The sequence below is a fragment of the Epinephelus lanceolatus genome, chromosome 19 (genome assembly GCF_041903045.1).
Source record: "Epinephelus lanceolatus isolate andai-2023 chromosome 19, ASM4190304v1, whole genome shotgun sequence".
Lineage (NCBI taxonomy): Eukaryota > Metazoa > Chordata > Actinopteri > Perciformes > Serranidae > Epinephelus > Epinephelus lanceolatus.
The window spans coordinates 19,665,825-19,691,890 of record NC_135752.1 but is presented as its reverse complement, the minus strand read 5'-3'; the positions used below and the strand labels follow the sequence as shown (position 1 = coordinate 19,691,890).

Genomic DNA, 26,066 nt, shown 5'->3' with positions numbered 1-26,066 from the left:
AAAAAAAAAAGTCACATGGAAACACTGAGTTCATGTATTTCTTTCACACACAGCTGGGCATGTTTTGCCGAGTATGTCACCAAAATTAGCAGTGATGTCAATGATGGATGTCCCTCGGCAGGCCGTACTTCAGAACCTCCCTTTGAGTGTTTCAACTTTCATCTGGAATGGACTTCATTTGCGGACTGACTGTTTAACCACAGCCATTGTGACACAGGATACGTTAAAAAAGACTCTTAAGGGCTGAGATCCCTTTCATGTCAAAAGAATGACGAGCAAAAGACGGGAAGATTTTACGGGAAGGAATAAAAAAACAACAAAAAAAAAGAAGTGTAAGGGGGCACTTAAGAAATCCGCTGTCTTATGTGTCCCTCTGGCCCTGACCGATTCCACTCTTCACTACGCTCAGCTCAATATCCTTTCATTTCTCTAGTGTTTACAATGTAATTTCTGCAGAGGACTTAACAAGATCTTTGAGCTTCATTGGCTCTGCTGGGAAAATGCAGAACGACCGTCTCTCGCTGAATCTGATGCTCTCAATTTTTTGACTCAATCCATGTAACATCTTCCTCCTCTTCCTTTCACGCTTTCTTCTCTTTCCAGCTAAAGTGCCATTTTCTTTGTGAATGGGCACAAAAAGCTACAAAAAAAAACATGCTGCAAACTGAAGAGAGAGTGACAGAGAGAGAAAGACTGGAGACGTGTGTGTTCTTGGTAAGCTCCTCAGAGGTGGGTGAGGGCTGTGAAAGGCCACATTGTTGATGTCAAGGCCAGTCAGCATCAAAGGGCTGATTCAGGTTGTGAGAGGAGTCTCTCTTGCTCTGCCTTTCTCTCCACACACACACACACACACATATACACTTACGCACTGTTCCACTCAGGCCCCTGAAGACCCCAAAAAACATCATGGTTTACTGTTCCCCCTCACAGCCGAAGAACAATATTTGGAATTGACGTGTAAACTCAGAGCGAGGTCAAGGGGCACACAGTAACATGATTCAGTGTGTGTGTGAGTGAAAAGTAAAGTAAGGCATTCCTTACACCCCTGACTTCCACTTGACTGAAATATCTCCCATGGTGCAAACATACACTTCTGAATGATGTGTTGTCTCCGCTAACATTAGGGAGCTGTTATACTGGGTTTTTTTTCTTTCTTTTTAAAATTCCCACTTACAGTAACCTCACATCAACTCTGCACAAACACACATGGTTGTTTGGGTATGTAAATGATATTGTTTACAAAATTCTTCCATTCCGTTCAAACCGAGGATTAGGGGAAACTGCAGGGCTTATTGAGAGCTTTAATTACACCCACCAAATTGCATTATACTGGTGACTTCTGTGTGTGAGTGTGCACGCTTCTGAGTGTGTACGGGGGTGTTGGCGTACGAATTAGTAAAGTTAGACACCAGGAGCTGCGCCACCGTGTCAGGGTGAGATTTAACGAGCTTTAATAACGAGCTTTAATGAGCTTAATTAGGAATCCATGCGATCCCCATGGAAACGCCTCAACCCCACAGAACCCGGCTCCGGGTCTGAGGAGCTTTCAATTGGATTACTGTGGCTAATGTCACTGAGACACAACAGTGAAAACAAACAGAGCGCTAGAGGAGAGGCGGGTGAGGAGGGGATGAGGTGGGAAAAACAGGGGACGGGTGTTAGGGAAGGAAGTTTGGCAGTGAGGGAATACCTGCTGGGGGATGATGGGGAGGAGGAGGGATAACCAGCAGAACCAGTAGGATTAGTGTCGCTCAGAGATTTGGCTTGTGCACAGTAGACACAGGAGGACAAGTCACTACCTCTACACCTTTTTCACTCCAGTGATAATTGTGCTTCCAAACATAATTAACCCCTTCAGAGGCTCACACTTGGTTTTTTTTTAACATTATTCCCCAAATTCTTTTCACTTTTGCTCATTTTCACTACTGTAGGTGGATTTTTACCGACCTGTTTTTACTCACACTGTCAAGTCAAATCAGAGATTTCTTTCATATCACATCATACATGTTAGAAAATACTTGTTGAAATCATGTGAAAAGACTGATTGACATAGTGCTGCATTGTGGAGTTAGACCGAACTGTTTTTCACTGTTTTTGTGTCAAGAATTTTTTGAAATCATAGCTCTAAGATGCACTGGATCCTCAACATAACCCCTCCCCCGCTTATCAACAAAATCGTTAGAGCCCTTATCAGTAGCATGTCAGCTCCTTTAGCAGACACAGCCCAAGCATTTCAGAACGGAGAATACTGCTTATTTTTTCATGACTTTGAAACCTAATTTTATATTCTTGGTGATTTTTTTAATCATTCAAATTTGGCTGGATGGTTAATAACACATTTTTCTTTGGTGTGACAAACTACTGTACTTGAACACCTAAATGGAAATGTTAAAAAAAAATCTAATAAATCACAAATAAAATGAACAAATTATGTTGTGGCACTTGCTTCTAGTTTCATAAATGCCTTATTAGGAGGGAAAACACAATGAAATATCAAGAAATACAAGTCACAGAAGAGAAACAGATCGGCAGCGGCGCTCTTAGGCCTGGGCATCTGAAGCTTCAGCCCCAAATGTTTTGTGTATAGCCCCACATCTAAATTGGCTGTATGTATATTTTTAAAAAATATAAATAGGCCTAACAAGAATAAAAATATAAAAAGCACTGGATCTAATAATGTGTCAATTTGTTTATGCATTAAAGCCCTTGGAAAATAATGATATTGTTGATCAGAAACACAAGGTTTGTGTCCTCTTTGTCATTCAAGCAGTGTGATCGGGTGCCGGAGAGAGGGTGGACCTGTAATCACTTGAATGTAGTAGCTGGTAAATGTGGAACTCATTTTAAATGCTTTATATACTGCTGGGAAGTTTAATCTAAACTATGCATCATAAATTATTAGTTAATTATATTTTGTATTCTTAATCTTAAAGTTTTCAAAGTAACTAAAGCAGACAAATAAATGTAGTGGAGTTAAAAAGTACAATGTTTCCCTCTGTGATGTAGTGGAGCAGAAGTAAAAATTAGCAGAAAAAGGAAATACTCAAGTTCAAGCACCTTAAAATTCTCTGAATTCTAAAATTCTCTGAATTTTAACGATAGCAGTTGCAAAATATTCGTTTCTACTCAGTACTAATCACCAACAACTAGTAATACTTTCAAAGACACAATTCAAAATCTATCTGGAGAATAAAATTTAAAAAATGTTTTAAGGGTGAATAAGATGCCAGAGTGCATAAAAAAGAGCTTGTTCATAAAAATAGATAAAACAAATCCCGGGGGAGGAACCACCCTACAGAGGTCCAGGCTAAGCCTCTGATGTCTTAAAACGCCCCTGCAGATCAGTTAAAGGTGCCATTTTGAGAATATAACTTTGCACCTCAATTTGCATTTTCTTTTGCCAACTTTTCTTCAAACTGGTGCAACATTTCCAGGCTAACTCTAATCTCTTTCAACCCTATCCGTCCTCTGTCTCTCCAGGATCAGTGTGACTTGTGGTGACCACAGGGAGGTTCTGGAAAGTGCAGTCCGACAATGACAGAGTGACCTTTCAGATAAGCATGATAAAGCTGCCCATCCCAGCTCTTCCCTCTTCCTCCCCTGTTACATGCGCACCCACAAACACACACAAACAAACCATAGCGTGCACGCACATGGAGGTGAACACACACACACACACACACACACACACACACAGACATATCTGATGACCTACTCTCTGACAAGTCCTCCCAGAGGGATTTTTACACATGCACACATACACACACACACACACATACACACACACAAACTGGTGCTATCCCAGGCATAGGATCATGGGGTGTCATCTGGCAGGTATCACCGGACCCTGGGAGCTGGGAATATGGTGGGGGTGACCTTAGTGGTTATACAGAGGTCACGGAGGTCTTTCAGACAACACAGTGCATCTACACACCGTCAGCCTCGGGCTGGGCTTTGCGGGGAGGTCATCTTTCACCATCTATCTCCTGGATTCTCCCATGCCTGTAGCGAGTCCCTCCATGGTCTCGCTATATATAGTTCCCCCGCTTCCCAGGACTCTTTGTGATGTCCTGCTGCGGTAGGAAGAGTCTGGGGCTCATCATTATAAATCAGCCTGTTAGAAGGAATAAAATTTTAAAGAGCTTCTCCCTGGATTCAGACTGAAGTCTCCATTAGTGAGGCCAGAGAAAATGGTTGCTTGCATGGCAACACACAGCAAATCAACACAACAACCCCTTTAATCACCCTTGCAGTCCTTTTGTTCTCCTCCCTATCTCCCACCCCTCTCACAGATGAAGTCCAGTGAAGTCTTTGAGGGCCACAGATATGTGTTTACTACATCAAAAGATCAAATATATTGTTCATTACATCTACACCCACTTATCTGCTGCCTAATATGAGAATACTTCACAGAGATATATTTTCTAACCTTGCATAGGTCTGCATAGGTCAAGGGAGATTAGTGGAGGAGGAGTAGGAGAGTGTAAGCTCATTTTATCATGCTGTGGTCTCTGGCAAGGGGCAGGACTGCTGATAGTACGCAGATAGCAGGCGGTGCGATATGCGAAAGGCAGAGACAGAAACGGGGCCACACAGCAGGAGCGCCCAGAAAGGCACTGATTAGAAGGCAAAGAGACAGATACAGAGAGTCCAACACAACAGAACTTTAAAAACAAAAAGAAGAAGACGCTGCGCAATGTACCAATTTCAGAACACACACACACATAGACACAGACCGTGATTTCATTTCATGTCAGCCTTGAGGGAGGGCTGAACTACTCGCCTCATCATCCTCCTTCTCGATCGCTCTGTTCTTGGCCTGCTGCACGCCTCCGGGGCCAGCGAAGGCAGCGATTAACGACAACAGGGAGAGTGTGTATAAGTGTGTAAGTGTGTGTAAGGCCTGATCGTTAGAGCGGCCAACTTGTGTAATACAATTACAGAGGCTGCAGAGAAACTGCTAATGTGCACGCGGGCAGCTCTGTCAGATGGATCAGGTATTGAGTTTTCTATGCTTAATTCACTTTCCAGCACACACACGGGTGCATTAGTTAGATTAGAGTGGCGGGAGGGGACGGGAGGTGGGATTGGTCTACCGCCGAGCCGGGCAGATTTGTTTAGTGGTAGCTGTCAATTACAACCCTGACCCTTGCACTAAATGGCTACTCATCCAGTGGAAAAAGGGACAGTAGACAAAAGCCAGACGTGATTGGTAAAGACACGGCCATTTGCTGTGGAAGATAACAAGTGGCATGTTGTGGAGTAAACAATGGTCAAAACACTGTGCATAATGCTCCACCAATAAAACAGAGTGCTGGGGCCTGAAAAGGCAATGTGACCATCAGTAAGATTAGTGAGGCAATGTTATCACAGGGATGCCGCAGTAATGGGACGATACATGGCCGCTGGTGGATGGGTACTTAGAAATATGAAATGGAGGACAAATGATTTGATTTGCTCTTTTGAAAAGTCTTGTGCAATTTAAGAGACTGATTGTGGATGCAATTACTGAAAAACTACTTGCCCCCTTTTACTCTTCTTTATGGATTGCATTGTGCGACTTAAAAGGCAGCAAACCTTTATACGACAGTTTGTATCATATCTAACGAATTAGCGCCCAACAAACAACATTGCATACTGAGTGTAAAGTTATGTACTTTGGCAAGTAAAGTTAATGTGTTAGGTTTAGAAAAAGAAACATAAGCCCCTTTTACACTGCCAGATTTTCAGCGAATGTTGGGCCGTTTTGCCAGCAAGCTGCGAGCATTTAGACATACAGAGCCCGATTGGCAAGTTGATCCGAGCTGCCCAATTTTCCACCTCATAGGGTAGACATATTGGCGGAACCTTTTTGGTTTAAAAAGAACGAGGCGCCCTTCCGCCATGGGAGGGGCTGTTGAAGACAGTTAGTACTAGTAGCAAGAGGGAAACGCAAACCTGACAGACACTGTAAAGATGAGCAACTGGGGAGACAAGGAATTGCGCGCCCTCCATGCCCTCGCAAACAAAGAGGCCACTAACCGTAAGATGACGGGGACGGTGAAGAACGGACCAACTTATGAGAGAATCGCCGAAGGACTGACTAGCCGCGGCTTCCCTCGGAGCACGTCACTGGTTACGTCACACGCTGACCTACACGTTTTGTTACTTGCTCACGCCCCCCATTGCCCTGAAAAAGGCGCATTCTGTAACAAAAGTAGGTAGGCGGCATTTTGCCGCACTCCCCGATTTTGTTTTTATACTGCCGATGCTGAAAAAAGACTGATTGGGCTTTCCTGCAAATTTGCACAGTTCCTATTTAAAAAGGGCTATAGTTGTGTGCCTTTAGGTTTGCAAAAACAAAGTTACGTAGGTTAGGTTTAAGAAAAGGATCATGGTGACGACGTACCTAAGAAAATAAACCAAAGTTTACGTGGTTTCACAAAGTTCTAAACACTAGTTTCCTGGAGAAAGTCCTGAGGGGAAGTCTCGGTGATGTGACCCACCCACCACCCAAACCTTCCTCCTAACACAGACTTTTGGTCTTCATACTACTTTCTACTCCCATCAGCACATGGGTCATGGGATCACCGCCTTCCTGATTACAAGGGTTATACATGAAGTACTGGCTCATGATTATATGGGTTACATACAAATTCCGGTGCATTACTTGTGAAAGCTGGTTTTATTCATACTTTCATTTATATAAAATCACAGTAAGTACACAGTAAGTATTGGACTTTCCTTTTACATATGTAAGTGGTATTTTGTTAAAATTTTTCTTCTCCTTCAGGGCAACATCTTTTCAGAGATTAGGCTTCACTAAATATAACTAGAGTAAGAGTGCATATTATATGAAATAGATAAATAAGTCAGAATGACATAGATTTAGCTGTATTTTTGAGAACAAGAAAAAGCTATGGTGGGTTTAAAATTTTCAATATACTGTGGATTAAACACAAATCTGCATATGGCCCATATTTCTATTGTTTTAAAAAGCATTATTTATGAAAAGAAAAGAGTACATGCTATACATCCGTCCTCGCACAAACACATTTATTCATCCCATCTATGCAGAAACATTATAGTTGTTTTTCGCTCAAGCTGGAGCCGCTCGTCTCGAGGGACCGGGACTCAGAAAGACACAGTCGTAATGCTAGTTAGAGAATAATTCTAACTCTGTTTCAGAGACGATAAATAAATTAAATCTCACAGCAGCTCTTTTTCTCCAGTAGCTAAATGGGCAGCAGGACAGGGCCGCAATTTCCTCAGTAAACACCTCCCTCCCATGTAAACACATATAATCACAACAAGATGGCCAATGCAGCTCAGCTCGTAATTGTATCACTGAAGTGAGATGAGTGAGTTTTAGGAGGGAGGGGGGGCATTATTGCTGTTTGCAGCTGATTGAATTAAAGTGTCTGCTTCACTCCCGAGAGACCACCCGGATACAAAGGACATAGTTTATCTGCGCGTAACTGGGGCCGCGCAGCAACAAATAATCTTGTAAACCTTTACAAAAACTCTCTTTGTAGGCTCTGACAGTATTTTTTTCCTCATCCGACACCCAGCTTCTTCTGGTAAGAGAAGAGAGCCAAAGGGAATGAAGAGTAGAAATGAAGAGTAAAGTTGGATGTGACAGGCTGAGCAGAGAAAATCTTTAACCACTGATAGATGTTAGACAGCTACATCCCCTCGTTGTGACACATCCATCAAAGCGCTGATCACTTTTGTCCTCCCACTCGTCCGCCCCTTGTTACGTGGCCCGTGTGTGTCGGAACTGCTTTGACCAATCCATTTGACTCCATGACCGCCGGCTTCAGACGGAGCAGCGTGTTAACAGAGTGACCGCTGACACTCCTTGGATTTGACATGCCCATTCGAAATTCCTCTGACAGTATACTGCATTCTCTCAAGCTCTTATTAAAACAAACTACGGCAAAAGAACCAAAAATGGAAGCTGCAGTGTAAATATTCCAGCTTGGGTTTCTCATGCCACTCGCCCTCAAATTCAATCACTGTGGAAACAACTGCCAACAAGAAAAATGGCAGTCAAAACCCAAACCAGGTTGCGCTGGTATCTGGTGTTCCACAGAAAAGCAACACAATAAGGCTCAGATTACCCCGTCAAATTTCCCAAGAAATCGCAGGGGGGTGGAAAACATGTATGTGAGTTTGCTCAAAGCTGCCCGATCCTTACAACACATTGGTTTGTTCAACATTGTTGTGTTTGTTTACCAGATTTTTGCCTCTTTTCCATGAACAAAAAAGCCACACAAAGCAGCCCACAATAGCTGTGGGTTAATGTGCCTGAATCCTGGATGCTCTCGGCCTGTTCATCCTGTGGGTAAAAGCCACACAGCTTAGGAGTGGCTATACTATCTCGGTCTCATTTCATTCCTTTGTCTCCAGCTCCTCCTCTCCGACTCTTCCTTTGGCCGCTATCATGCTTTTGTTGGCGAGGTCTCAGGCTAGATCAGGCTGCTAAATAAAACATTTGGCATGGAAAAACAGCGATAACAAAAAAAAAAAAAAAAAAAAACGTGGCTAAAGCAGAAAGCTAGTAAGCCTTTGCAGACTTGTAAAAACAAAAATACCATGATTTAGTAATGTGCAGCTTTCTAAATGGGTAAGGAATGTGTGCAGTAGGATTTAAACAAGCAGCTACTGAAGGAAACTCATCAGGAGGTATGATTTACCAGCGCACTGTTCCTTCCTTTACACAGCAGAGGTTACTCTGCGTTGCCCCCCCCCCCTCCCCCCGTGTCTTTCCAGTGTAACCCGCCCCCCATTGCTTTTACCTGACAGATCAGCTTACCTCACGTCAGCCTAAAAACCATGGGAACCCCTATGCATAGTGTGTCACCACTGAATTATCGGTTTCCGCTGCACATGCTCGAGCATATCTGCAGCAAGCCATTATGGTGTATCGGTTTACAGTTGGTGTGCTGACTCCAGTGCAGCTGGTGTACTGTATGGGGTCATAGTTTATTGAGGTCTGGAATTAGAGAAACAAGCCTGTCATCTTACTAAGCTTGGTCATTTTTTCCAAACTCAGATCTCATTTCTCCATTAACTTGACTTGAGGGAGAGCAGTTCAACAAAACCTTCCACTATTACTCCCAACCACACTGATACGTAGGTCGGCATAACCCTAATAAAGTCATGATAGCACTAATAAAAATGGCACATCTGCACAAATAATCCATTGTGATCCCTACTAACAATGGTAGTAGAAGTACTAGCCATTAAAAATGTATCAGGTAGTCTGAAATGGTATTTGTACAATATTTGTAGACATTGATCCTTCATGCTGTGATTTTACTGAGCATAGTTAATTTTGTTAATGAAAACTACGACGAAAAACATTCATCAACAACCTCTGTCCCATGACTACAATGAAACAAAGCTAAAAATAGATCTTTAATAATAAAAACTATGACAAAATGTATGTTTTCTTTTCGTGAAAAGACAGAAACTGAAATGTTAATGATGGGCTATCAGACAGCATGACATCCGAGCACCTATTTAGTGGCATTGGTAAAGACCAGCAAATAGCTGGAGCCAGAATGTTGTGCTAGCCTGCAAAACACTCACACCGGAGCATTGTCCAACATTAGTGCAAGTTTTGAGCTGTAATTCGGCAGTAAATAAGCAGCCGTGTGTGTGTGTGTGACTGTGGACAGCGGAGCTGTTGAATGGATTTGTGGAGACTGTTGGTTGCAGCGATGGCTGTTAGCAGTTAGCGTCATTTGTTAACCATTGAGACAGGTTTGTTGCAGGTTTAGAAAGAATTCAGGCTGAAATAAAGTTATTTTTCTGCTTCTTGACAGTGAGATCAACAGGTCAACAAATAGTTGTCTAGTTCCCCTAAATTAGTTATTTATGGTTTAATATATTGAGCTTTTTAAAAGATGATAAGTAAGTGTGTGCCTGTAAATCATCCTTTAAACCTGTAAAAAATAATATGCTGGAGAAGTGTAAGTTTGTAAATGTGTGAAAATTATTTTTGGGTGTTGAAAAGAATGTGTAAATGAATACATCCTGGAACCTTAGTTCCAATTTTCAATGCATACATTAGCTTAATTGAATTAGTTTAAAGATATGACAAAGATATGAAATGACTTCTGCGTATAACAGGACTAAAACATTTTCAATTGTCGTTGACTTAAAAATAGACTAAAATCATGGAGGGATTACTGAATAGGTTTACAGGACACAGGCCCAGGAGCCAAAAGTGTAAGCGGACGTTCTGGCCCTCAAAAAGTCAAGTAAATTAAAATGTACCACCCAGGAGGAGACTCAAAATGACCAAAAAAGACACAAAAGAACTGCAAAGAAACAGAAAATACAATGAATATAACCACAAAGAGACACAAAATGACCAAAAATGACATAAAAAGACCTCTAAGATACACAAAATCACCTCAAAAACAGAGGTTAAACCACCACAAAGTCTGCATGTCAGCCCCTACAGTAGAAGTGGTGGGGCCTTTATCATATCTGTGCCCAGAGGCCTGTTCTCCCATAATCTGCCCATGACTAAAACTATGACGGATAGTAGGACTTAAACTAATAAGCATTTTTATCCGAAGACTAAGACAATATCTAAAATGGCTGCCAAAATTAACACCAGTACTGAGGGCTTATGCTAATCTGTAGGCATCACAGTGAGGCCCGATAGCAGCTTAAATACAACGGTAAATGTCTGTACCAATATTTTGGGTTCCATGCCCGAACGAATTGGGAGCCCGTGGATGTTAAACAGCAAACAGGAGCTGTGTTTACTGTGGGAATTTCCAGCAAGAATACTCATCTGTATACAAAATAGAGCCAATTCAGACATTTGACCTGGTTTAGGAAAAAACTCCTGCGCTTTTTCCCCTCTTTCTCTCTGCATTTCAGAGCATTCATCACAACAACATCCATTATTCACCTTCTGCCTACTGTTTGGTTAGCTCCTTGAAAGGGGCAAATGCACAGCTGGAAGCTCTCCTCTGCTGCCAATCCTTTTTTACAACTTGGAAGATTTGCATTCATTGTACAGTACATAATTCCCAGTGTATTAAAGCAAGCACTGTTTCAGCCGACGATGGCATGCATGCACTGTACTGCAGAAATTTTGTGAATGTGACTTCGACTTTGCTCAATCCTTTCATGTTCGAACATCATGTAGGACAAGCAGGGGCTGACACATTGAGCTCATTAATAATTCTGACATTTACAGCGGTGAACTTTCGGAGCCGCACAGCCTGCTTTCTGTCATAATCAACCTCATCTCCATAGTATTCATTAACTGAAGAATGCACACAATTCAAAGACAACACAGCCACTTATTCTCCACGTGGAACCCCCTAATTTGGCAGATTTTAAGCATTAGCAGCGCCTTTTGGTTCCCTGACAGATTCTCAAAGAACGAAGAAGAAGAATACTGTACAGTTTGACTTCTCGGGTGAGCACACAAATTGTAGCAGCTTCGACAGTGTGCTTTACATGTTAAGAGTCATAAAGTAACCCTTCACCGTGGGGCTTCTGTCTGGGCCCCATTTAAATGAGACCCATTGAGCCTGCCCCAGTTAAACACTGTCTGCCAGTACTTAGGTCACCGGGGACTGATCATGGAGATATGGCACACACACACACAAACACACGCTGTACAAACACAGGAAAGTGCTGACACCCAACAGCAATCTGGAGTTGCAAACCATTACTGGACTCACAGTAACAAAAGCCCAAAATAAAGAAAAGAGGTCACGCAGTGGGGTGTTCTGGTTGGTGGGTGTTTGGCAGTAGTGATAATGGTTAACTGCGCTCTTAAAGTCTTCTTTTGCTTTCAGACCTGACTGTGGAAACTAAATGTTTTCCGAGATACTGGTGATGAATTCCACAGTGTTTGTTGAGACTTGTTCAGTGTAATTACACAAAAACAGACACAAACACCCATTCATCACGTGCTTTCAACACTCAAGCATGATTTCGACAGCATCATTTTTTAAAAAACATCTCTGACTCTTTGCACACATTTGGACTTTTCGCTGCTCTTGTCGACAGGAGTGCATGTGTGTGTGTGTGGGGTTTAATCATACAACAGTGCATACCAATTGTGAAGCTTTAATTTAGCACCTCATTTAACTCAGTAAAAACAACAACTTTACAGGCTGGCATTCTGACATACATTTAATTCTGCCCTCTGGTAATGGTCTGCTCTGTTTAAAAGTCTGTTTGGCAGCTCTGTAGATAACAGATGGAAGAAAAATGAGGGGAATTATGAGAAAGATTGATTTCCTGGGGATGAATGGTCTGGTATTCACACAGATTTATCTGAAACAGACTTTCTCGGACTCTGTTATTATTGAATAAACACACGCACACGTGCGTGCACACACTGTGCCACCATATGCGGACAAACAAGAACACGCACTCGTGCATACACAACACTGTGCTCATACAGAAAGCTAAGAAAACAGCAGCAGACTGAATTATGTGAGTTTGAAGGAAAATATTGTGCGAGGTGATAAGAGGTGAAAGGGTGTAGACTGTTAAGGACATGAGTATGAGTTTCCTTTCAGAAGAATATTACATCTCATTCCCCAGATCTAAATGAATCTATAGGTGGAAATAATTATTTTTCTACAAAGTAAGCACAAATGTGTTGTTCTGTAGTCAAATAATGTGCCTTTCTCATGCCCTTTCCCTAATGCCTTGTAAAAATGTATTCCTTCAGAAGAACAAGAACAAGCATTGTCCTTTTAGGCTTCCCAAGCCCATCTCAAAGGAACCGTAATGTAAACCAGAGGCTATAACTTCTCTTGTGGCATCTCAAAGCAGACACAGCAGAAAAAAAGAGAATGAAGGAGGGGGGGCGGGCGGATAAAGTCCCTCATTTGAGCCCCATAAAAAACAAGGAGGCACAAACATTTATCTGTGGCAAGGCTTTCATCGGATGCTTTAAGAGCACAGAAATAACAGAGAGCAAGATGCTGATAAAGTGGAGACAGGAAATGGGGAGCGTGGGTCTCCTGCTCTCATGTTTCAGCCGGGACCAGTGGTCCCATACCTCCCCCCCTCGCTCCCTCCTTATCCCTCTCTCTGTTCTGCTGACATACATAGACCACAACCCTCCCCAACCAGACATTAGTGCAGTGTCTGGAAACCACCACCGCTCTTCACAATGCCGAGATGTGACACATTCAACAACAAAATGAAGTAAACGTTTCAGTCTGCAGGTACATAAAATAAGTATATGGATGTATCCGCTTGAGGGTCTGACAAAATACACGCCAGCTTGGCAAATGACTTATTACAGATGAATACTGTTCCTATTCTTCACGAGGGCTTTTATATATTTGCTTTAGTCCCATTCCACTCGTGAGGCTCCGGCTCGGAGCACAAGACAGGGCAAAGCCAGGATTAAGGGTTTAGCTTTGTCAATCAGAGTAAGAACAGAGGGGAAAGATAGCAGCTGGATTCCCATTCTTGAGAGCAGGCTGGATTTCCATAGAGACGTGAAAATTCAGGTGATTGCCAAAGCCTCCACGCTGCGAGTGTGACTCAGGTGTTATGAGTCACCATTGATATCATCTCACTCATTACTGCCTCAGTGGTACATTCGCCCCTTCTCATCAGACCTGAACATATAGCCTGGTTTTAACATCAAAGGTGCCCCGACGGCGGCAGAGCGGAGGATTGAAAGAGCACCCTGAGATGAAGATATTAGAGCTCAGGACTCTTTTTAAGAGCAGTCTTTGAATGATGTCATCATCTATCACAGCGATGATGTCTTAATTTCTACTGGTTTGTTTTATGTAGAATCTTTGCCTAACAACAAAGTGGATGCTGTTTTCATGTGCAGTTTGAAGGTGTGTGACGTACGTACAGTAGATATGTAGGTAAGCAGGTTAGATTAGCGTAGTTTCATTAAATTAGCGGATGTTTGTGGGATCAGCTGTGCTTCTGGTTAAAGGTAGAAAGACATGTTACACTTTCTCCAGTACTTTTTGTCACTGTTTTTAGTAAAGTAAATACAAAATTCTGACAAACATTATTCTGGAAGAACTAAATTCAACTCCCAGTGCTTCTAAAGCTCACTACTTAAAGGACGGAGCCAGGCTAACTGTTTCCCCCTGTTTTCAGTCTTTGTGCTAAGCTAACCACTGCTGGCAGTATGGCTGTCCAGAATACAAATCTTCAGTGATAATTACCTGCAAATAGTAATCAATTCATATCCGCTAACCAATCATCCGCCTCTAAGCCAACTATAGTAGGATGTAATGAGAAGGTGGAAGGTGGACTATTATAAGCAATGTTTCTTTAAGTTCACTCGGCACGTCTTGGGTCGGGCCTCATCCCTTCATGCAAAGCAAACACTTCACTACAGTTGGCAGCCGTGGATAACCATCCGCAGTTTCGTCTCATCTGTTCCTTTTCCTCCTCAGACTGCCAATTTCATGCTTGAAGCTGGGATCGATGACTGCGCTGAGAACACTGGCCTCATTTGTGTTTGACACTTGCCACCTCCTTTCAATTTCCATCCACCATTTTAGTGGAGAAAAAACAACAACAAAAAAACAAAAATCAAAGCATTCAAATACTGATCTGGACACCGATTACCATGGTAACGATTGAAGCTTCGAAGCTTTCGGGTCAGCCCTGGCTTGGCAGTAGCTTCATATTTAGTGTACAGATGCCAGAGTGGAATCAATCTTCTCATCTAAGTCTTTTAAAAAATGAATAAGCACATTTGCCAAATTGTCAAACTTTTCCTTAAAGGCAGCCCTCAGTATCTGACTTTTGTGCTTTTTGGCCCAGCAAACATGCAACAACTGAGATAAACCAGGATTATCTCACACCTTCAAACTGCATGCAAGGCATGTTTGGCCTACATTTCCGGCCTACTCGGGGCTTCTATTATCTTGCTGTGCCATGTTAGGGACTGTGCTTGCCATGAAGTAGCTAGCAAAGCTGTTCCATGCTCCATGCTGGGCTGGGGAACCAAGACTGCAGGGAACACTTTTAGAGGACATTGGGGAAATAACAGCATTCCCACTGACTCTGCCTTTTACTGCTCATCAGCACTTTGAGCTTTTTATAGTGTCTGTGTGCATACATAAGAGTAGCAACATTCCAGCAGCATCTCAAATCCCCCCCCCCAACTCTGTCTATTTTGTACCCTAATCCTCTTTACGAGGTAGAATAGCATGTATGGCAACAGTACAGGACATTCGTTTTTTGCTGTGCCCACAGATGATTACATCAGCTAAATTATGGTGACGATTATCACACAATTATATAACAAACGTGAGGAAAAGCAGATGAGAGATACTAAATGATCAGGATGAGATAGGGCTGTTACTATATCCGCAATATTGCAATTCTGCGCTATTGACAAGAGCCTCATTATCCTTCTCTCCTCTGCATTTAACAACGAACAAACATTTAATTTGTTTTGAAAATGTGTCAAATTTGTCATTTAAAAAGCAACAATACACCTCATGAAAGCTTAACAATAAAGCTGTCTTAAAAAGCACTAAACTTTGGATGAATAATCAGTAAGTAATTTGCAAAAACATAATAAAATCGCATTGTTCAACCACTCTTAAGCACCATGGGGGATATTCATTTACCACAGCAGCCATAGTAAAAGGTCACACATGCAATACAAAAAATGCAGTGACAACTATCAAGATTAAAGTTCCTTCCGCCGACTGTCTTTTAGTTACTCACACTCCTAATTACCCGCGTTTGGAATGTCATGTCCTTGACTGATTTCCTGTTAGGAAGTTAGGAACACAAAAATGTAGAAGGACATTAGTGGTTGAGCACCGGGGGGGAGGCCATGATGCCAAATTAAAGGGCAGAAGTAGAGTGTGTACTTATACTCACTCATGATGTGCTCTGTCAGCCCTGCTGCTTATAATGGCATGGGAAGGGCCACTTAACTCGTAATCACTTCGCTCTACCCCTTTGGCTCTGGTCCTCCACTCTATCCACCCCCCACCCCCCACCCCACCCCCCACCCCCCCAACCCATGATGTTCTGACTGTCGGCTCTGATCTCTAATCATAAATGAACTGTAGATCAAGAGCAGGGACAGTGGTCCACACCCCCTTCCCCCTTGGCTGAGATCCTGTAATCACCGGGCTCTTGGCTAGTAAGAGGCCAACAAGCCTTTGAATGAGAAATGACTGTACCTCTAATGCATCAGCCATCTCAACTTTGAAGAGCCATTTTCTGGCAGAGGGGATATCACAGGTAGGAAATCAGGTCACCACCACCGCCACCGCCACCACCTCCATCATCATCTTTACAATCATTATGCCCTATCTCATCCAGTGGCGTAATTGAAAGCAGGACCTTTTAATACAATTATTTTCATTTGCTGTCCAAAGCATAAAAAGCACAACTTGCCACAACGTGTCACAGTCATTTATGCCCTGTGGTGCACTTTGACTTGCACTGCTCGCACAAAAACTCTTAGCAAACACACACACGCGCACACACTATCTAGGTGGTGCAGTATACATTGTGTCAAGACACAGGTCAGCCATTCTGGCACAGGACTGCCTGTCAAGTGCTGCTACTTGTGCTGGGCTCTGCTAATGGACTGCTAATAGAAGTGAATGTTGCACTGTGAAGCTCCCCTGTAGTTGAGAGTGTCACACAGGGTGATTAATGACACACTCTCCTCTCCTCCCCTGTCCGTCCCCGTCCTCGCTGCATATCTCGCTTTCACCCTTCTCTCTCTCTCTGTCTGTCTGTCTCTCTCTCTGTCTCTCCTCCAGCCTCCTCTCCCTCACCACTAATCTTTCTGTCCCATTTGCCTCTTTTGTGTCCTTGCGATCACCCTCTTCTCACTCTAACCGTTGCAACTCTTTTCCCCGTCCTTTCGTCTGCCTCTCTGGGAGGAGGGGGGCGATGATAGAGATGACACAGAAATCTGAAATCATTGCTCCACTCCCAGAAAGTCAAGTTTTATTTGCAAAGCTCTGGTTTCACAATGCCTACAATACGAGAGCGACAAATGAAAATGGCGAGGGAACCTCCAACAGAAACCTCATTAGGAGAAGAAATATGGGGGGGGGGGGGAGCTTTTAGGTTTACTCTACTGGAAGAGGCATCCCTCGACTGGTCGGAGAGCATAAATACACAGAGTAAACACTAAAATTGCTTGGGGGAGCCTCGCATATGTGGAGCATGTGCACTGGCAGCGAGGCACCTAAAGATCAGATGCATTGTTACCACTAAGGTCATGGTCTTTGTATTGTTTCTGGGAGTTTTTTTGGTTTTAACAACCCACATTTTGCTATCATAAACAAAATAAATACAGAAGGATAGTGAAATATATTACAGCTTTAGTTGGTGTCATATTTGTTGACACAGTATAACATGAGACAGATAATCTGAGAAAAAAATCATGTTCCTCTGCCTCCTTGTTGTGTTTCTAATGACAAGAATTCACCACACATGAATGAATACAACCAATCAGGAGTCTCAAACGCAGCTGTCAATCACCTCTTGTGATCTGCGGTCAAACTGTAAGCAGTGTTGTCACAGCATTGCCCATTTTTCCCCTAAGATGTCTCCAGAAACAGATTTAAGTGCACTGTTTAGCTGTAAAATGAGAAGGTTTGCTCCGCCAAGTTAAAACAGGTAACAAAAACGAAGCACCGCCCACCGGTTGGACTCCTCCGCTCTGATTGGATGATTGCATTCTTGCAAATTCCATCAGGAGCAGCAGGAGGAGGCAGAGGATTGTCTGTCTCGTGTACCTCTGCCAGGATATAGTGACGGTTTCTTCAAATATGACAAAAAGCTATTTGCCAGCTGTAGCTTTAAATTATACACAAATATAACACAAGAAATCTGACTTTCTCCACTGCACTTATATCAGTGTGGGGAAGATCTGAAACAGAATACAGACCATCAGCGAAGGAAGGTGACATTCACAGATAATGCGAGTTAAAAGTTAAATGATTCAGTGAAGTCAAAATCTAAAATAATCCAAAATATTTCAAAGGCTTTTTTGTCGGCTGGCCGAAACTTTCTGAGGTGTGTGTGTCTGAGTTTGAACTCATGACCTCAGTATTTCTAGAATCCTGGCTACAATGACAGCGACAGCATTTGCCTCCACCAGCACATCACAAATATCCTCATCCACCAGATGACTGCAGAACTGTTCCCAGCCCCAAAATAGCTCCATGTATATTTTTTGCCATCATAACAATGACATCAAGTAGAGCAGGGAAGCGAACTCAGCAGCCACTTTTCACAGTAATTATCACTCACTAGCACGCTCCGTCTGTGGCTCAGCTAGCAACCAGCACGCACCTCTGACCCCACTCAGCACCATCGGACCATACTGTAAACACTGTTTACTTTGCCCTCTTCCCTCACCTGCACCTCGGGGAGCGTGTTACTGAATCTTAATTTCCTTCAATTACATAAAAATCGCTTCACTGTACATGTGTCATATTGCCAGCTCATGGGCGCTGGCAAAGGGCGATCACAGGGGGTAATTTATAAGTACTGCTCCTTGCACACAATGCGCTCATTGTGCATACGGCCCCTGTTTATAGAATGACCGCAACGGCTGTAATGTTAGTGGCCCCCAAGGAGCCGGCTGTCAGGCCGCAGGGAAGCCGGTTAGAATAATAATGATAGAAATAACATTCACGTTTACCTGCTCTCTTAAAGAGGCGCTCAGATCACTCGGAAAGGGAGTGTCATATGTGGAAAATGGCGACGTCTTACTGAGCACTGAGTCACAATATTTTAGAAACCATATATAATAAGGAGCCTTTAACTTTTCCCTCCAAAAACAATCCTCGCAGGACACATCATCAGAGAGAGGGGAGGTGGCAGAGACAGGAACAGGGTAAAAAAAGGAAGAAAGAGACATAAGTGCGGCATTGTGGAAAAACTGAACTAATCCCAGGAAGGCCGAGGCCCTGGGCTGGACTTTATGCTTTTATCCACTGAGTAACACACAGATACAGTACAAACATGTTAAGGTATATTACTGGACAGCCTTGAAAACGAAAAAGAAATCAATATGGAAAACTTGAAATTTGATTTCCTCTCCTGCGCCATACATTTTACATACAAAACTGTCTCCATTTGCAGGCAGTTTAGGAATCCTCCATGAACCCATATCCTCTTCTTTTCAATGACTTCCTTCCTGAAGCAGATTTAATACGTGCAATCAATGAAGAAAATGTAGTTTCCCCTTGATTCACTGGTCAGTCTCTTACATGGATTACAAATTCTAATGTTTCAGATTCACCCAGTAGAATTGCTTTTACATCCAAAAGGAAAAACTGTTTGAAACATCTCATGCAGTTTCTTTTTTCCAACATATCATCACGAGAACGTATTCCACATATTCCCCTAACAACTTGACATCCTCCATCAACTTTTAAAACAACATGCACACAGATACGGACACTGCACATACTGTACAGCTCTGCCTCCGCGCTGGAAATACCAGGAGTACATCTGTTCTTGCACCAAGGGTTTCCAATCAAGCTACTGTCACACAGCTCCCTGCTACCTTTCTGGCAGCTCCCAGCTTATATCTGTCTCAACCTGTCTCCTTTGTCAAGAGTTCAGCAGGTTAATGAGCACTCTCATTTCCCAGCGCTCACTTCTGTCTGTAGACAGGGGGTGAGAGCAAGTCCTCTCAAAGGCAAAGTCAGGGAGTAAAAATACACCGCAACAGTCAGATGAAATGTACCAAAGTACACAAATGTTGAGAGTGTGTTCAAATGACTCCAAAGCAAGATATGCAGGGAAGAAGTGGTTGCACGAGGAGCGCCTGGGTAAGCGAGCCACTTTAATCACCAGTAGTTTTACACTGAAGAAGTGACTCTCCAGTGATTTGGAAATGTGTAGAGCTCATCAGTGCCCAAAAATAGCGGGGCCCATTAATTAGTCTCAAACAATGTTCTCCTGCTGTATCGACTTCTTAATGGACAGAGAAGGACCTTGTTCGTATTCCCATCTAGTCAATGACACAGGGGCTCTCTGGGGTTTTGGGATGGGTATTATGTCATCTCACCCTGCCCTTCAGAAACCGGACCTGTGCTGTTTTTCATTCTTCCTCTCCCTGTTTTGCTCATTAACTATGTAGGAGCGAGATGAAGGTCTGGAGCAGCTAGATAAGGTTGCTTGCAGACCCTCATCCCTGTCTAAGATATGTGCTTGGACCTCCAATTTAAGCTTGTGTTGCTCTTGCGTGAGCAGCCTTTAACTTCCAAAAAAAAAAAAAAAAAATGTTAGATCCTTGAAAAAATCTGCTACTGTAAGCCCTTTCCTCACAGAGAGGTCTGCCTGCAAACCGAAAATCCCCTCATTTCCTCCCATCTCATCACCTTATTCAGCCATAGTTGGTTCCAGAAAGAGCAGGCAGACCACCTACCTTTCATTCCAGAGGCATGCACACTTGACGGCATCTGACACACATGCACAAACACATACTGAGCATTCACCCTCGCGCAGATGGCTTCCTCCTAGCTCCCTTTGTTTGACAGACAATCCCACTCAGGAGAGAGCAGATTAAGTAAATGGCTTCAGGTGTTGTGGCATTATCTCAATGCTCTCCATAACTGACAGCTACTACAGTTTACAGAAAGCATCTTTCAGCAGACGACTCGACTCTGAGGGACGATTCTGGAGACACACTAAAGGTTAAAAATGTGCTTACTGGCTGCAGTAGAATAAAGTCAGAAATTAAAAGCGATTATATGAAAGATGAAATTTCCCTCAGAAACTCAACCGCTCTGTATTTCATAGAGATTATTCCCTCCTAATAAAGACCAGTCTTCTGAGCAAAGGTCAGGACTATTTAATAGCTTTAATAGCTTCACTGGACTTAATCAGCATTAAAGGATGAGCTTGTTTCCAAAGAATGGGCATTTTATTTTGGAATTAAACTATTCATGTGTGCGTGGAAACAAGATTGCACAAGAATTAATCGTTTTTTTGAAGTATTGTTTAAATCTGGAAACACAGGACTACACGCCAATGAATGAATGAGGGTTTTCAGTGTGAGCGGGTGTCCAGATGAAACTAAATCAAAAGCAGTAGGAAGTGGGTCATGAGTCAGAATTTAAATGTGATTTCATTCATTATAATTACAGTAAGGAATCAATTGCGTGATGTATTTTACCTCCTGTGCTGTAAATCAGAGAAGTAGCACACCTATCCGCGTAGGACAATCTTTAAGGATCAATTTGAGATGGATGTAAAACAAGCAGCCTAAATATGGGCTTGATTTCATTCTGATGGTATCTCAGAGGCTCTGTTGCAGCACAACAGTGCGTCTTGATTTATTTTCCTGGAGAAACAGATGTGATAGTGCAACTGTTTCTGTTTCCAAATGCCAGTTGCAGTTTTCAGAACTGGAATAAACAGTATTCAGTCTCTTGAATGAAAGTGAGGTGTTTTTGTCACCCTTTTTGTCCACCATGTTTTTCCATTTGACCTATCTGGTTGCCATTTCATTTTTAGCCGTGATTATTGGGAGGTTATTCCTGTAGGCCTTCTAGTTTTGATATAGGCTGGATTTATGCCTCAATCTCTGCAATAGCTGTGCGCAAAAAGGTGGATAAACTGTATTTTTTTTTTTCTACAAAGAGTGTGCGTAAACTAACTTCAGGTGGTTCCTCCTGTCCACTACACCCCTGCTGTAGCCTATAGGAGTTTACGCAACTTTTACCCAGAGCAAAGCCAAGTTCACAGGTCAAAAAAATACGCTTTTAACTTTACCTTGCGCCACCCCGATATCCACCAGTAGAAAAAGCAAAAGCCAGGACACGGTCAGCATCTCACAGGAGGATCTCGGCACTCTTCCTCCCTCTCTATCAGTTTGTGCACCGTACCCCATGATGAGGAGTCAAACTCCGCTCTGAGGCAAGTCCGAGTCACTGAGAAATGTGCGCTCAAAACACGCACTATTGTCGCTCGTTACTGTGCGCTGCAGTCGGAATCTCACCCCGAGCGCAAAACAAAAAAACGGCTTTGCAGCAAATATATCCACCGCTGTGTTTGTGCAGTCATATAAAGTGTGACAGCTTATGGAACAAGAGGCGGGTGCATCGCCCTCCGTCAGGAAGGATGTTGCATTAAAATCTGTCCCCGTTTGCTTTTCCCTGGAAAGGTTCACTTGGTCTGTCTAGAGGTGTGGATCGATGTCTTGATGGCAAATTCATGCTCCGATTAGTCCCACGCGCACAAAATCAAAGTCCTCCAGTGGAGTCCACTCTCTGTCGCACCTTTCACGCGTGCAGGCGAGGGTGTATGAGCCCCGTGTGCGTGTGTGTGTGTGTGTGTGTGTGCGCCGCGCCTCGCGCTCCACTGACGGGACTGAACCGGGGGAAGGAGCAGTCTCTGCGGGCTACCTTGCTCCTTCAGCCAATCCAAGTGCTCCGGCAAGTGGCGGCGCTGTATCAAAACCTGGCCCGGACAGCAGCGAGGAATGGATGGCGTTTATCAAATAGCCTGGGCCTGGATGATATATGGAAGCCTTGGGTTCAATGTACATGTCAATCATTGGAGTTAGTGATGCTTAGACAGCTCTAAAGTAGCCTACTAAGTCCTCTGTGGCTTGAAAGATAATATATTTGAAATATCTTTTTACATTTGATCTCTCTACATTAACTGCAAAACATTTATGAAACCATTTATGAACCACAGCCACAACAAAAAGTAATATTTTGAGCAATTAGAGGAATGTTGTTTTGTTAGTGGTGGAGGAAGTATTCAGATCCTGTACCACAGAGTAAAAATGCACACCTCAGTAAAATGTAAATGTCCCCTGATATATCACATAAGACATTATCAGATTGTGAATATGATCAAAGCATTGGAAGCTAAATACAGTTAGTTTAGCCCAGAGGTTCCCAACCTAGGGGTCGAGCCCCTTTCCAAAGAGTCACAAGATGAAAGGAGGGGTCGTGAGATGATTAATGTGAGAGGGAAGAAGTAAAAACAAAGTTCTGATATCCTACATAAATCTGTATTAATTTTTAGACTTCTGTCTAACCTTGGATATATTTTTTATGAAATATTAGATAATCTGACCTCATTGGGTCGTAAACAGTTATTCAAATGAAACCATTAAGGAAGTTTAGAGGGGAAATGTCCCTAGTGGTACTGTGAAATCATAAGGCCCAGACCCACAAGACTAAGATGTAGTAGGGGAGAATTAACGGCGATGAAGGCTGACTCATGTTGTCTGTTTCTTGGGCAGAAAGCTGCACTTGAACACACCGCAAAGACTACAGCTAATGGCCAAATAGCACGTTACCTGCATGAGATACATTATAAGTCTCCATACCAGCAGGCAGCAGTAGTCTGTATTCATAAAAGGAAACTGGAAGACAGGCTGGACAGATTTAAGATGCTAGTTAGCCGATTAGCACATTAACAACACAACCCCATGTTGAAGAGATGAATGATATTTACTGTGCACTAGTTAACAATAATACAAACAGTTACAAACCATTTCTGCTTAAGAACTCAGTGGCTAAAAAAATAATCTTATGACAAGTTTGTTTCTGATCTCACTCCCTCTTCACTTGTCGTTTGTTTGCGTTCCTCACTTCCTCCTTGCTTCTTGTGCACTGACCTTAAATATCAACCGAAGTGATTTCATTCACGGCCCGACTCTGACCCCAAATCAACACACTGAATCAACTGAAAAAAGCAGGCAAGGGCCGGCTAGTGCCAACTGTACGGGGCACACCGCAAAAACCAGGGCAACAGTCACTCACCAGTGGGCTGACACTGACCAATGGACAACTGTCAGCTTGTTGTGTCGGGGCCCAAAGACATCTGAAACATGACAAAGAGCTTCAACTAGACACTGTTTTTATAAGGAGACACAAGACAAAGTAACCAGCTGCCAAATAAACGTGGAATTTCCCACTGAAATACAGTGCAGTAGAAGTATAAAGTAGCAGAAAATGGAAATACTCAAGTAAAGTACAGTTACCTCAGAATGGTACGTAAGTACACTCCTGGATTACCTTTTCACCCCTGTGTATTGCAAACAGGTGCTTCCGTTTCCTCGACTCTGTGTATTTTGAGAACATAAATCGTCATTAATTTAACGCAGGCGCTGCAACAGGAAGGCATAATTTATCTGAGTGGGCCCTGCAGTCCTTGTTTCTGTCACTCTAATTGTTATTTAGATGTAGTAATAGCGTGTCACAAAACCTGATCAATAATGACCTCAGCCTAACAGACATAAATGAACACATAGACACACACTCACCACACACACACACACACACACACACATGACTTTCGCTTTGCAGGGGGAAATTTGTTTCAGCGATTCCGATAAAAGGCTCATAAGTAATTACATATGCATGACAGATGTCTAGGCAATGCCCCCGATACTTCGTGATTAATGTGAAATGTGAGCTTGACACTATCTCTGCACCAAAATGAAACGTGATAAACTTTTAAAATATGAATCTAATTTAAGAAGTGTGGTATTCTCCTCCCCTCCATCACCATTTTTTAATGTACAGTGATGTCAATGGGCAGCTGTCATCTTGCTGGCATTTCAATTTGAGGCAGTGTGTGCAGGAAATTGCTTTTATTCTTGATTTACACTCTTCTAGGTTGGGAATGATAGCTGTGGTTTGGGTGTCCAAAATTAAACTCTGTATTGTATATTCTACATAAAGCACTGTAGGAGCTTCTTTTGCCATTTCATGGGAGCATGGATTAAAACAAGGTGCTGTAAACATTCCTCAGGGAGAACTGGTCCATGCTGACTCCATAGTGATGCATTCATGCTGCTATCAACCCATTCCACATCGTCCCAAAGGTGCTCTGTTTGGCTGAGATATGACGAGTGCACGAACAGCGGGAGGAAAACTGAGGTCACTGCCATGTACCTAAAACAATCTTTAAGCGATGCGCGCATGTGAAATAACATCTTATCTTGCTGCATGTATTCATTTGAAGAAAAAGAAGAGTGCACTGTGACCATGAAGGCCACATCCTGACCCTGTCACCAGCATGTCACATTACAAAGTAGGATTTCTTCGCTCGCGCTTTATTTTTCCGCTCCTCAGTCATCCAGCTCTTGTGATGGCTCACATAGCCTCATTTTCTTGTTCTTTGCTGACTAGAGTGGAAAGTGGCATAGCCCTCTGCGGCTGCAGCCCATCCAATTCAAGGTTAAATGATGTGTGCTTTCTGAAATGTCCTTCTGCACACTGCTGTTGTACTGAGCTGTCATTTATTTGTGGCCTGTTAACTCGAACAAGTTTCACCAGTCTCCTCCGACTTCTCTCATGAGCCATTGAGGTGCCGATTCAGAAAGCAGCAAGTGACATCCAGAGGTGCCTGTCTGCTTAAAGGGACAGTGCACCCCCAAATCAAATCTACGTATTTGTCCTCTTAGCTGTAATGCTATTTATCAGTCTAGATAATTTTGGTGTGAGTTGCCGTGTATTGGAGATATCGACAGTAGAGATGTCTGCCATCTCTTGAATATCATGAAACTAGATGGCAACTGGCTTGTAGAATACATTTGAAAAACTCATCAGGTAAAACATATCACTGTGCAGAAGGAAGTGTGCATCTACTCATGGATGAGAGGCTTGTGCTCATGACAGTGTGAGATACAAACATTAATCGCTTCCTCTTCAGCTGAGCTGCAGCGCTAGCTCACTGATGCTAGGTAAGCAACCATAGATGTAGATGCACATAAAAAAACAATACATTTGAAAAGCTCAACAGCAGTTTCTCTTTCAAGAATCATGATCCAGTTACTCAAGATAATCCACAGACTTAGGGACTACTTTCTTTCTAGTGAACTACACCTGCTGCTGTATCACCACACAGAAGGAAGTGTGCATCTACTGCTAGCTCACCTAGCACCACTGAGGTAGCTAACATTACATCTTAGCCAAGGAGCACGCCATTAGTGTTTACATCTTATTGTCATGAGCATGAGCATCTCATCCATTAGTAGATGCATGCTTCCTTCTGTGCAGTGATATGGGTGGTTGTAGTTTGGTCCAAAAAAGTCGTTCCTACATGAAACTGCTCACAACAAGGTCTGTGGA

General features: G+C 42.9%; 1 protein-coding gene across 3 annotated transcripts in view; it reads right to left on the bottom strand.

The window, feature by feature from the left end:
* Positions 1-22,348, bottom strand: part of unc5cb (unc-5 netrin receptor Cb) — a 151,408-nt gene extending 129,060 nt beyond the window's left edge. For 2 of the 3 annotated variants that reach the window (XM_033647327.2, XM_033647328.2), the window contains exon 1: positions 21,745-22,348. In XM_033647327.2, the coding sequence (XP_033503218.1) occupies positions 21,745-21,862 (118 nt within the window). In that variant the 5' untranslated portion in view covers positions 21,863-22,348. The remainder of the gene's footprint in view (positions 1-21,744) is intronic. The other variant, XM_033647329.2, reaches the window with a different exon arrangement.
* Between the last annotated feature and the right edge of the window lie 3,718 nt (positions 22,349-26,066).